Genomic DNA, 14,444 nt, shown 5'->3' with positions numbered 1-14,444 from the left:
CTTAATTCCAGGATGGTGAGAAATATCTCAAACAAGGATTTATGGCCACTTTTCATCTTTATTAATTTCTTTGTATTCATTTTCTGTTTTTTACTTTATACATTTTTCATAAATATACATTTTTCATAAATATTTCTTTACAGTGTGCCTTAAGCTCCCAGCTGCAACTGCTTTCGTTTTTTTTACTGCACCTCCGTTCATATTCTCTTTCTTCCATCTTACTTTCCCACCCTCTTCCTAACAATTGATTCATAGTGTAACTGCAAAGTTTTCCTCCTGTTACACATTTCAAACCTTTTACTGTTATTTCCTGTTTCAACGCTGAATGACTTCATAGGCCTAAATTCTATCTTAGCCAATTGCAGACCCTCAGATGAGTTGGCTGAATGATATGTACTGAAAGGTAGTTCGGTGTTGAGCAAAAGAATAGGATAGCTAAATAGGAAGAAATCCAAAGGAATGGATGGAAAGTGAAATACAGAAAGAATTGCAACCGAGGCTGAATGGACCCTGCAAAGAATCCTTAGTATTGTTTAGTTTGGCATCTAGAGGCACACTTTTATCATTACTAAGCAGTTTAACCAGACCATTGAGCTAATTGATTTTATTTTTCACAAGGCTGTCAAAGGTAACTTACAAGCGATATACTTTTCAGTGAACAATGAGCAGAGCGATTTTTATATATTGTGGAAACTTATAGTTATGCACTACTATTCATCAATTAATGTTAATGTAAGGTGAAAAATAAACCAAGACATATTGAAAGCTTATATTGATACATTCATTAAGTAATTATGACTACATTTTGTACCTGTTGATAAATTCAATGATATCAGTATTTTTTCTCTATTTTTGTCACCAGATGTTTTAGATGTAGAGAACTATTTTTATTCTATCTTTTTCCCAGTATACTTTGGTTTGTAATTCCCTAGATAAAACTTATTCATCGAATATTAGTTGGACAAAACTTATTCATCAAATATTAGTTGGAAAGGTCAGCTTTCCATCATGATCAGTTAACCCTGAATATGGTCACCTTTTATTTTCACTCCCGTGTTTGTCATCTGTAGGCCATCCCTGTGAGAGGTTAGATTTTTAGTTTGGTGGTCCTGGATGTGTCTTTCAAGTAACTAATTAACCATCATCTAGCAATGAAATCATGGTGTGATTTCAGCTAATCAATGAAATCTTAGTTTTATTGGAGCTCAGCAAAATATTCCACCCCAAAGTATATTAGTCTTGAACCAATTTCATTTCACATTGGAAAGAGCATTTACTAAAGACTATCTTTTGGTCATTTCCCTGTGCATTTTGATAGCTTAGCAAAATCCTGGGAAACTACCCATTGAACACTGAAGAAGTGTCTGGGTTTGCTAAAAACCTATCAAGTACTACCTTCTTACCATATTTGAAAAAGTACGAGTGATAATTTTTAGCCTGGAACGCGGATGTTTATAAAGTCTAAGGCAGGATTCAAATGAATTGAAATAAATCTGACTTCTATACATGCTCTAGGGTGTTGTGGAAAACTACATATGATATATTTATAATGAAACTACTCATACCTAATTGTTGCCTGTAGGTCTTGTAACTAGTCATGGGGCAACCTTAAGAGAACAGTTGGAAGGTAGACATTGGCCAGAAGTAGTTACTGTCACCATTAGTAGCACTTTAATTAGGTTCTCAGCAACTGTAATTAGATAATTGATTTAAGTAGTCTGTGGTTTGCAATTCTGTACACTTAAAGTAAGTAAAGAATTTACAAACAATTGTCTTTCTTCCATTTGTTTTGTAATTGGGTTTTGGTTTATATCCAACTGAAAATGAAGCATACTTGATGATTATCCTGAAGTATGTATACCTCCACTTCTTGTTGAGTAACTTGAAGAGCTTGATTTCAAAGTAAATCCTAAATGGCTTGCTCCTGATTATGTAATAGAATTTAAAGATTCTGGTAAGACAGTCTTGTATTCTATGAAACAATTTTTTTTAAGAGCTTTAATCTTTCTTGGCAGAATTAATGAAATTTTGAATGGAATTTTAATATTATTTTATGTTTTATCACTGAAATTACAGATTGGTGACACAGCTCGAGAGAAAGGATGGCCATTGGAAGTGAAGGCTGGTCTAATTGGTTCTTGCACCAATTCATCCTATGAGGATATGGGACGTTGTGCCTCCATTGTGAAGCAAGCTATGGAACATGGTCTCAAGGCCAAGTCTCTTTTCCATATTACCCCAGGCTCTGAACAGATTCGAGCTACAATTGAACGAGATGGAATTGTAAGTCCTGGATATTTATTCTATTTTCATGTACATTTGCTTCATAATTCAAGTTTTTAACTTTAAGGCCTGCCATGACTATTTATTTTTTATATAATAAAACAAGATATGAAGACCCCTGAATTGTGAATGAATATTGGATGTCTTTTAACATATCTTCACAGATGTGGCTCTACTTTTGCTACACACTAAACTTGATGTCAGGTCTTGGGTAGGTTATGTAGTTTTTTCACATCTGAGAGAGCCTGTGGAGCTTAGAGCTTCAGTGTTTGTCTTAAAACAGCTTCTTGGAAATAATATTCTGTTTGATACTGGGTACCTTGGCTTTTAGTCAAGTCTGTTTATAATTTTATTGCTTTAGAAATGCTTATTAAGACAAAGGATGATTGGCTTAGGTCTGTTATCATATGATATTTTGCTCTTGGAGTTTGTTCTTGGTGCACCAGTATTTTACAGTATCTTAATGGAGAAGGGAATAGACTTGTTTTAAATGTTAGGCTTTGTTTATTTTTCCATTTTTCAGTAAGGGAATGGAGTTATATCTGTGAACCTAAGTCTTTAGGCTTGACCTGTAGCTATTGTAGTTTTTAAATTATTCCTTGTCCTTTTAGGCGGAAACTTTAAGGACTTTTGGTGGTACAGTTCTTGCCAATGCTTGTGGACCATGCATTGGCCAATGGGATCGACAGGACATTAAAAAGGGTGACAAAAACACCATTGTTACCTCCTACAATCGTAATTTCATCGGTAGAAATGATGCAAACCCAGAGACTCATGCTTTTGTGACTTCTCCGGAGATTGTCACCGCCATGTCATTAGCTGGTACACTAGATTTTGACCCAAGAAAGGATACTTTGGTAAGTAGTTTCAAGATTACAGTGGTAGAAATTGCACATAATTTGATTACTGTGAGAATATGTTTGTTGAATTTCATGTAACTATATATATTTTCTCTTTTGCACTTAGTTTTATAATGTACATTATTAGATATCTTACACTGGATTTGTAAATTGATAGCTTGTGAATTTTTTTTTTACTTTTTTGGAAAAATAAAAGTTTATTTTTTATGATCTTTGTTTTTCACATGCTATGCTTTCAGTTTGGTAATTATTATACAGTATACCTACTGTCATTACCTTTCCAGGTTGGAGCTGATGGAAAGGAATTCAAACTGAAGGATCCATTTGCTGATGAGCTTCCAGCTCGTGGTTTTGATCCTGGCGAGGATACTTACCAAGTAATAAAATAAAAAATAATTTCCATTTCCTGGTTTTTGTTAAAAGAAATTTTGTTATTTGAGAAAGTTTACTTTTTTATTTTGAGGAGACATTATTCAGAATCAGTGTTTCAAGAACAGATATTTTATAGTACATAGTAGAAGATAGTGTTGAACAACAAATTTTATGCATGATAGTTACCTTTTCCAATACATTTTATGCAGTTTAAGTTTATTTAGTGGTTTGGGATTATAGTGATATATAATAATGTGAATATATTTTTTAGTTTTTGATTTGTATAATTGCAGAAACTGCTGTTATTGAAAAATTTTGTTTAGTACCTTATGTATTAAAGTAAATTGTATTTTTGTTAGGGAAAAGTCTTTTATAAATAATGTAGAAAGTGAAGGATGATACATGGACAATGATTTTAGTAGATATTGTCTTTCTTAGTAACAAGATTAATCTGGTAAAGTAAGATGTCAAGTAACCAAGTTCCTCTCTTGGAAGTGTCAGTGAAGAATTTAATCCATGAATTTTTCATTTTCATCATATTAGTCACCTCCTGCTGACGGTTCCGGAGTGACAGTAGATGTTAGTCCTGAATCCCAACGTTTACAGCTTCTGTCTCCGTTTGATAAGTGGAGTGGCAAAGATTTGGAGGAAATGACTATCTTGATTAAGGTAAGCATCATGTCCTCTTGGATTAGTGAAGGTAACTTTGTTCAACATGAAAAATACAGTAATCTTTATAGACATTGGATATTTCATTAAAAAGAAAAATGAAAGTGAAATGGATAAAAACGGGCAAACAAAAACCAGCTTTAGACAGACAGAGAACACGTCCTATCTTAAAAGGCAGTAGAAAGATAACTGGTAGGTCACAGGACGCCAAGGGCATTCTGGGTGATACATGCCCCGTGACCTGGTAGATGCCAATAGTCCTTGGATCGCACAAGTTTAATTTTTATTCTACCGTTTTCCAGCTTGGCACTAGTAAATCCTAATGTAAAGACCGAAGGTTTGTTAGTTATGAAAAATACAAATTAGTCACAAATTTGTCATTTTATAAAAACATGACAGTTTAACATCATATAGAAAAGGCACCATGCAATGGGATAGTAGTCAGTCTTAATATGTTTATCATATCCTTCATGCAGGTAAAAGGTAAATGCACAACTGACCACATCTCTGCTGCTGGTCCATGGCTCAAATTCCGAGGTCACTTGGATAATATCTCCAACAATATGTTCCTGACAGCTATAAATGCTGAAAATGGCGAGATGAACCAGGTGCAAAATAAGTCTACAGGTGAATGGGGCCCTGTTCCAGCAACAGCACGAGCATACAAAGCAAGTGGCATTCAGTGGTGTGTAATTGGAGATGATAACTATGGTATGTATTCATTTTTTTGTAATTGCCAGTGCTTGACTATTGCTTATTTAGTACACTGTTTCTAGACTACTGCAGGCTGTCTTTATTTTTAAAACTTGAGGACATGTTAGTAAGCAACACAGTAAATTCCAAATTTTAATGTAGTGAATCTCCTTATCCCCACTCACAAGATGAGATGATCTATTTGCAAGTCACTTGAGTGATCTGGATGTCTTCCCAAACTTTAAAGAAACAAAATTTTAAACACGTTCCCTTACCTCCACCCCTACCCACCCACTCATGGCTTTTTAGAATGTAACTATACAAATGGTATCAACATCACATGCCTATGCACTGAAGCATTGCTTCCACATTCTGTGCACTTTTTTCACAGATTCTGCTTTCAGCATTTTTTTTTTTTTTAAATTTGTGGCAGTTGTTTTGAGCTTATCTTGACTGAATGAATATACATTTGTCTCACGTGCCCTTGTTAGCTGATGGCCATCTCCATATTTTACTGAACTGGAGGCTGGTAAATACTTGATAGTAATTGCATTTTGTAAGTTATAGTATTTTTATTTTGTGACATTTTGTAATTATTCTATGATGAATGTTGTAATTTTATTTGTTTTCATAGTACATGCTGAAATGGCTTCAGATTTCAAAGACTTGCCATCAGTAACCAAAGATATCTAAAGGTGTCATAAGATGTGCATGAATTTTTTTTTTTCTCATTATTACTGAGTGGGTAGCACTTGTGTTCATTTGGCTTGGTTCTTTCATCTGAGTTTAGTTTGATTGTAAAAAAACTTTGAGATACTGAGTTTTAGAGTGGATAAGTAATTTATTTTTTCCCCTCAAAATTTAAGACTTCTAGCTTATGCATTATATCCATAGATCATGTGTATGATTGCAAGCCATATTGAGCCTGTGGCTTAATGTTTTGTTAAACTAATATATGATAAGTCCTACATATGCCCTTTTTGTAGGTGTAAAAGTAGCTGATGTAGCAGTTCAAGTATGAATGTGTCAATGATTGTTTAGTCTTTTCTTGTTAGTCACTTTATTTGGGAAGAGGGTTAGATACTGAAAAAAATGGAACTTACTTGAAATTGCAGGATCTGATCAGCTTGTACATAATTCTTTATTAGGTTTTGTTTGGAATACCAAAGGAAAGAGTATATGAATCATTAATCAAATATTATGTTTTCAGGTTTACTACTACATAATCTTACACAAATTGTTCATGTTTGTAATCACTGAATAAAAGTGTTTATAAGTCTGATTTTGGCAACCTATTAGGTAGAATAAAACTGACTTCTTCATCCTAACTATGTACTGTAACATGAAAATTTACTTGGTATCAGCTTAGCTTTTGCCATCAGATCCTTCATTAATGATGATTATAGTTTGTTAATGAGATGCTGAATCATACTTAGGCAAATTGGCTGGATCTGTGTAGGTTGTAGCTATTATAGTAATAATACACACATACAGTACATAATTATTTTGTCATGTATAGTTGTAATCATTGGTTTTTCTTCCTCATAATGCCATTCTCTCTCTCTCTCTCTCTCTCTGTATTATGTATTACTATTATACAGTAATTGTATTACCGCTAATAATAATTCTATTATCTCACAATTTGTAGGTGAGGGAAGTTCTCGAGAGCATGCTGCTTTGGAGCCACGGCATCTTGGTGGGCGAGCTATCATTGTCAAGAGTTTTGCTCGTATTCATGAGACCAACCTGAAAAAGCAGGGAATGTTGCCACTAACCTTTGCTAACCCAGCTGATTATGACAAGATTGGTGCAAATGACAAAATTTCTTTGATTGGATTGGCTGATTTTGCTCCAGGAAAGGTAGGTTGACAGAAGGCTACCTGAATTCGGAAAGCTTTTACATTTTATTTTGTTTTCAGTGACCAGTATGCTGATTTTGAAAAAAGGGTTCAGCATTTGATGATGCTCCAAGCAATGTAGAGGTTTCCCAAGGAAAATTTTTCCAATAGGGAATTATGTATCATAGTATATGTTTATATAACTTATTATTGCCAGAAAGTTCTAATTCAAAGGAATTTTTGAAGTATTTCATCAATGTTACAACATGATTTTGGTCCTCTTTTGTAAGTTATTGTTTTTTTATTTGTAAGTTAATTTTTTTTTATTAATTGAAACATTTTTCAACTTCCCTTTACAGCCTTTGAAGTGTGTCATTACACATCCTGATGGTTCCAAAGAAACTATTAGTCTCAACCACAGTTTCAACGAGCAGCAAATCTCATGGTTCAAAGCAGGTTCGGCTTTGAACAGAATGAAAGAAGTTGCAGCAGGACTGTAAGGCAGCGAAAGAATTGACACAAATTTTGTATATATTTTTTCTTTAAACAAAGTTCTCATTACTATGGAAGTGAGTTAGTAACTTGTGTAGTGTGTTAGATATTGTTGTTACTTTTAATATTAATAAGTAAAATTTTTCATTGTAATTCCAACATAAATAAGGACATTAAGAAATAATGCAGTATAGATTTGAAAATTGTTTTAAGCAGTTTGTTAGGATTTTAGTGTTTAGTTAATTCCGGTGATTTGAGGAAAGACAAACTCATATTTTTTTACGTAATTTATTTCTGAGCGTTCGGAATTCTTGAGGAGGAGTAGTTGATGTAAGATAATGTGGTTGGTTGTAAATTAAGCATTTTAGGATCATTGTACAGCAGCTCATTTTTCATGAAATAGATTAAAACATTTGTGATGGTCACTCTCATGCTTCCTTCATTGGCCTTTCAGTAAGTAGTGGTTGTCCTATTTGTGGTTGGTAATGCATTTTGTACTGGGATAGAAGTAAACATACATGTAAAGAATGTGATTTCCCCTGTAGGACTTTGTAATGAAAGGAATTTTGGTAATAAAGATATTTTCTGAAATATTTGGGAGCAGTTTTTTTTTTTTTTTTTTTTTTTTTTTTTGACAAAGTCTGATTAAAGTTTCATCCTAGTACTACAGCATTTAAGAGACCAAGGTTTGTTATCTTTGAATTCAAAATTGTTGACCATTTTAGTGTCCAAGTCATATGTACATAGTAAAATGTATTTAGTAGAAGTGTTTTCTTTTCCCACTGTAATACAAGTAATTGGCTCCTCCTGAATGTGCTCATATTGAAAATAATCTTGTGTCAAGTCTTGTTTACACAACTGATAACTCTATGAAGAGATTTACTGTAAAAAAAAAATACCAATCAACATTAGTTAAAAGTATTAGTAATATACATAGTGTAAAAAAAGTGTATTGCACTTTAATGAATGAAATTGGGGGCACAATAACCCAATGGAAAGGGGGCGAGTGAATACAGAGAAATAAACCAAACTAAAATTGAGTTCAAATTTTCCAAGGACCATAACATCAACATGATAGTAGTTTTACCCCATAGGGGATTACTACCGTCAGTGTACCTCATCCGGTGTACTGTAGGCATAACTCTTCTTAATTGGTACCGCCATTACTTTAGGTTCTTTGCAGTGCCCCTTCAACCCATATCTACAACTACTCAAATTCCTTTTACTGTACCTCTGTTCATTCATTTTCTCTTTCTTCCCTCTTACTTTCCACCCTTTCCTAACAATTGATTCATAGTGCAACTGCGAGGCTTCCCTCCTGTTGCACTTTTCAAACCTTTTCACTCAAATTCCATTTCAGTGCTTGGCATTAGGCCTAAAAACCATAAATTCGAATTAACGCTAAAGTATGTAGTATGGGTAATAGGACTCATTTTTCCATACTAACTGTGAGATGACATTACCTTATTGAACGTCGAAATTATACATAAAAGTTTAGATTAATTAAACCCTAATGTTGAAGGGTGTTGCACCTTAGAGCACTACGTAATTTGGTGCCATTTTTACAAGTCTTTTTAATCCCACAGTATTCGTAGGTGGGGTTGAATTGTCAGTGCACCTCATTCGTAGTCATTACTTAAGGTTCTTTTAAAAAAGAAACTTTGAAAGAAGGAAATTTGAAAACTGATGAATACGGCATTAAATTTTGTTTTCCATAATCATGGTTTTAGAGTAGTATAGTTCTAACATGCATTATTAAATAAAAAGGGGGCTTGGGATCATTCCTCAGGATAAGACCCGTAATAATGGTAAAGAGAAATTTATTCACCGTTTGCTACCGGGTTAGCATCTTAAAGAGAGTAATATTTTATTTCTAGAAATTACATTTATTCCAGTTGAAAACCAAAAACGAACAAAAACCGTATTAATGGAGGCTACGTTGTTTAAAACTGGAGGTAATTAATTTATCACTATAACATAGATTTTCAAAAAAAAATGTTGCGGCTGAATTTATTTTAAAGCATAAAATAAGCTAATTGGAATGATTATAACCCAAAAAGGAACATCATCAACTTACCTTTGAAATTTTCTCCCAATCCTTTTAACTTCACTTATGTATCTATTGTGGCGTAAGATGCCACTTTAATGTCCGGGTCAGTGATAATTATACAGGTATAACTTTAAACACTAAGACAAAAATGAAATTCATTATTTTGAGAGTGGTATGATGGTGTGACCATTGGCTCACTTCCTTCAACCACCAAACAGCCCCAATCATAAATCGGTGACTTCCGCCTTCCCTGTGGCCAGGCCAGAGTCAAGAATCCTTAAAAGTTTTATCGAAGGTGCATCTGAAATAAAAATTGTGAATGACGTCCGTTAAAGTTTACGTTTCTAGTAGTTGGACAGTCTAGAAGTCAAGACTGGATTGTTAATCCGTTTCATCATAACTGTCTGGTAGAAGTGCGGCCCTACGGCAGTCATGTTTGCTGACATAAGACAGCTTAAACAAAGATAACCAGGTGGTCATGACAGTTTTGTTGATGTTGCTTATTATTTTGGCAACATCGTTGCAACTTGTTTAAGATTGTGGAAGTGTTATTTGTACATGCCTTTAATACTTAGAAATACCATTGCATGGAACAAGGTTAGCGGCTATGGGAAAATTGTCAAGAGAGAAAAATCACCCCGTCAAATGGATAACCCATTCTGAGCAGTTCTTGACAATCTGCAATTACCTAAGGTAAGGTTAATACCTATAGGTATAGCCTAGTAATAGCCTATAGCTGAGTAGTAGGTAGCTACTAGTATATCCATTCGTTGTTGAAATACCTAGGCCAAACTTTCTGAGCCTGTTCATTATGCGATTTGTCAGCATTGTCTCCTTGGTATCCTTCAGTGTTCAAGTTTTTAGAACATTGTTTTCTCAGCAGGTGGCCTTTCGTTCAGGGTAGCTTGTTAGGGCTACGTGCATCGGCCTACTCTAATCTTATTTTCCTGGCATTTTACATTGTAGTAGGCTTTCCACAACCAGTTTTGGCTAGATTAGTTGTTAAAAGATTTTTTTTTGGAGGGACGGGGGTCAAAGTTGAATTTGTTCCTTGAAACGAGTGATTTTGGTGTAGAGCAACCGTGAAATAAAAGAGGAATAGAATAAGCAATTAAAGGAAGACCAGGACGCGTTCGACAGCCGTGTGACGTTTTGCCCGTGCAGCCATGAAAAATATAAGTCAAATTTTATGTAAGAGTGGTTCAGCATAACCTAATCAGAGTAAATAAAAGGCCTAATATTCAAATTAACCGGCCTGGACCCCAAAACCTTTAGAATTGCCAAAATGTCGCCTTGAAACACATCCTAACCTTAACCTAGATTTCCTTGGCTTTGCGCCCGTAACGAACTGGATATAGGTACGGCAGCCGTATCCCTGATTGCGATGGATATTGGTACGGCAGTGTATTGCGCATGCGCGAACCCTAGTTTACCGACTGAGGCATATCAGTGACAGCAAGAAAATGAAGGCAAAACATGTTTTCAGGTTTCAACAAGCTGAAAAAGACAATAGACGTCTATGAGGAGGCAAAGTTCCAGAAATGGTATATCCGCAGGTTACGAACGATCGAATCGGCCCTGAAAAGAGCTCCGAAGAGAAGATTCAAAGATTTGAAGCTTAGCTAGTAAGGTAGTGCAGCAGTCAGTAGTGCGTCCAATATGGGAAACATGCTGTTAAAATGGATCTGATTTGGATGATTGCTTAAGATTGATTAGGCCGTTTACCAGAGGATTGACTTTGGTAGTTTTCCCTACTACCATGAATACAGCAGAGCACGGTTTCTGTGTACTTCAAGACCTCTGAATCTCCTCTTCGGAGCTCTTTTCGGGGCCGATTCGATCGTTCATGACCTACGGATATACAATTTCTGGAAGTTTGACTCTTCGTAGACATCTATTGCTTTTTCAGCTTGTTGAAACCTGAAAACATCTGTTTTTCGGCTAAAACCGATGTCTTATTACACGGTTCAGAGAGATTAAAAGAAGATATGAAGTACACAGATAGATTAGTTTAGTTTTATTTTTCATGTATATAGTCAAAATGTAAGTATATTTAAGTATTATTGTGATTTTTCATATTTTTCTTTACTGTCAAAATGTTTTGGTACTTTGGTGATAACAGTATGTTGCTTCACTTTGACATTTCGAATTGAACATGTTCAGCGAAACAATTCGGTTCGACTATTATTACAAATGTCACTTACCTTCTAGTGCTGTACCTATAGCTCTTAGCAACACTGCACGGTAACTGTTGCATGATTAGCTAACTACCATATCTGCAGAAAGTCAATAACACAATACGGCACCACTCACAGAATCTGACGTACCCCTACTATACACAATGTTATTTGTACGGCAGGAAGTCTGAAATTGACGCATGCGCAATTCACTGCCGTACCAATATCTATCGCAGTCAGGGATACGGCTGCCGTACAGTACGAGCGTAAAACAGACTATAATGAGTGTTGGATGTTATTATAACGACTTTCTTGGATAACTCATTTTATTGGGGCTACTACTGGGTTTGGGATGAATCCTACCGTACCTAACGAGGAGCCACTTTGCCTTGTGTGGACCCTCCAGTCAAACTTGGCATTTGGTTAGTTGTTGGTCGTCGACGATGACTAGTCGTAGCCTATACCCATAGAAAATAGGTGGTCGTTGGCCCCTACTCCCAATTCTCCCCAAACTTGGAAGTATGGAAGCCCACCTTTTTTTTCCCTCAGAATTGTTAGATGAAGGGTTTATGTAATGATCAAAATGCCACCTTCTTCAATGTACTTTAGCCAATAAAGACAAGCAAGAAGATATTGCTTTATTATCGCCCTTCATCCCGGGACCTCGGCGACGAGAAATGGAATATTACCTCCAATACTAAAACACCATCTTTCCCTCTACCTACAGGTAAGTGAAGAATAGTCGTACGGGTCATATATCTAAAGCAGACCCAAAATAATTACGACAAAACATTGGCGACGAGAAATGGAATATTACCTCCAATACTAAAACACCATCTTTCCCTCTACCTACAGGTAAGAGTGAAGAATTGTCGTATGGGTCATATACCTAAAGCAGAGTTTAAAGCAGACCCAAAATAATGACAAAACATTGGCGACGTAGGTGACGAACTCGTAGCGGCCAAATGGAGCCTATAGCCTACGCCTAATCTCCTAGCCAAGAAGCGGAGGACAACGATCCCAATCGGACGAAGTCTACCCGAAAACGAAGAATCTCAATTAGTGCCTCAATGCCTTCATCACACTCAGACCAGCAACCAAGCAGCGCAGTGCCAAGTCAGGAGCGTCAACACAATAAATAAAAAGGGTTGGTTTAGAGGGTATAAGTACAAAAGGTATGTCTATCCAAGTGTAGCCTACAAGGTTAAAAAATAAAAAAAAAAGAGAACTTCCAAATTCCTAGCCTAGCCTAAACTTCTTAGTATCACAGCAAAAATGCCGATAGATGTCCAAAGGTTAGACAGCTATAACATCGGTGATGATCCTAAATCAGTGGGTACAAGATGGAAAAAGTGCATAGGCAGCTTCTATATTTATCTGGAAGCACTAGGGAAAATAAACGAAAGCAGCAGAAGGCTTTGTTACTTCATACTGCAAGTTTAGAAGTTCAGGAAGTATTCAATACTTTGAATCTAACAGGTGATTCATTGCAGGACGCAATTGAAGGGCTCACAAATTATTTTGCTCCTCAAGCAAATAAATACTTTGAACGTTATCAGTTTATAGAAGCAACACAGGAATCAGGTGAAACAATAGATTCTTTTGTAACTAGGTTAAAGAAATTCGCTTCCACTTATGAATTTGGAGATCTAGAAGACAGGTTAATTGAGCAAATTATAGTAAGGAGTAACTCGCAAGAGCTTGGAAAGAAGTTACTGTAAGAAAAGAAGTTAAAACTTGCAAAAAGTTCTGGAAATAGCAAGAGCAATGGAAACACCAAATTACCAGTCCAATGTCATTGTAGGTAAGACTCATAATAACAGCAGTAGCCATGTAAATCATGTAGCCTTTAAAAGGAGTTACCAACATGCAAAGAAAGGGCAAACAAATGAAACGAGTAAGCCCAGCCCAGGTATATCCAAGTATAACAAGGGTAAACCTAATGCATACACAGAAAAGCCAGTCACATAGGGACACAAAAACCTCATAAGAAATCGTGCTATAGATGTGGAATAGATTGTAGCGATGATTAGGATAAGTGGCCAGCGTCAAGTCAGATGTGCAATAACTGCAGGAAACCTGGTCATTTAACAAGTCAGTGTAAATTTGCTAAGCAAAAGACCACAAAACAGATCAATAGAACCATAAATTCAAATGGCGGCTCTAGCTCAAATGAAGAAAGTGTACATAAGACCACAGAGTTGAACAATTTGTATTTCACATTAATTCTGTGAACAAAGAAGCACAAGAACGTCTTATGGCTCAGATAGAAATAAATGGGAAACTCACACCCATGTAAATAGACACAGCTGCAGATGTGACAATCATTCCTGAAAGAGTAGCACAAACGATACCTAACCTAGTGGTAAGTCCTTCAGACAAAGTGCTCAAAAGTTATAATGGTACAAACATAGAAGTAGTTCATCACAAGGGAAAGTCCAGTGCAAAGATTAAGAGATAGGTAAGTTACCATTGACACTAGTCAAGGGTCAAAGACACATTATTAGGATTAGATTGGTTAAGATGCATAAAATTAGATTGGCCTAGTATTCTAAGGGTTACAGGTACAAAAAGAACCAGCAGAGGAAATTCCATTAACTAATCTTCGATCAGATTACAAAAATATTTGAAGACAGAGTAGGAACAGTAAAGAAACCACAAGCAGTCTTAGTTTGAAAGGAGACTGCTACTCCTAGATTTTCTGCTCCAAGACCAGTTCCATATGCATTGAAAACAGCTGTGGAAACTGAAATTAGAAGGTTAGAAAGTGAAGGTTCATGGGAAAAGGTAGATTATTCAGATTGGTCTACACCATTAGTTCCAATTGTTAAGGACAATGGTCAAGTTAGGTTATGTGGAGATTACAAGGTGACATTAAATCCACAATTGCAAGTAGCGCAACACCCATTGCCAAATCCTAAAGATATGTTTGCAACTTTGTTAGGATGCTCAGTATTTTTTAAGATAGATCTTAGACAAGCATTTCAACAACTTTCCATGGATGAGAATT

General features: G+C 35.6%; 1 protein-coding gene across 1 annotated transcript in view; it reads left to right on the top strand.

Annotated features, from left to right (window-relative positions):
- LOC135217117 (aconitate hydratase, mitochondrial-like) overlaps window positions 1-7,973 on the top strand; it is a 73,269-nt gene extending 65,296 nt beyond the window's left edge. Inside the window, exons 8-14 of the mRNA XM_064252819.1 lie at window positions 2,077-2,283; window positions 2,895-3,140; window positions 3,428-3,520; window positions 4,059-4,184; window positions 4,661-4,895; window positions 6,526-6,737; window positions 7,075-7,973. Of these exons, the coding sequence (XP_064108889.1) occupies window positions 2,077-2,283; window positions 2,895-3,140; window positions 3,428-3,520; window positions 4,059-4,184; window positions 4,661-4,895; window positions 6,526-6,737; window positions 7,075-7,215 (1,260 nt within the window). The 3' untranslated portion in view covers window positions 7,216-7,973. The remainder of the gene's footprint in view (window positions 1-2,076; window positions 2,284-2,894; window positions 3,141-3,427; window positions 3,521-4,058; window positions 4,185-4,660; window positions 4,896-6,525; window positions 6,738-7,074) is intronic.
- Window positions 7,974-14,444: the final 6,471 nt, after the last annotated feature.

The sequence above is a fragment of the Macrobrachium nipponense genome, chromosome 7 (genome assembly GCF_015104395.2).
Source record: "Macrobrachium nipponense isolate FS-2020 chromosome 7, ASM1510439v2, whole genome shotgun sequence".
Lineage (NCBI taxonomy): Eukaryota > Metazoa > Arthropoda > Malacostraca > Decapoda > Palaemonidae > Macrobrachium > Macrobrachium nipponense.
This window is presented reverse-complemented; position numbering and strand designations above follow the sequence as displayed.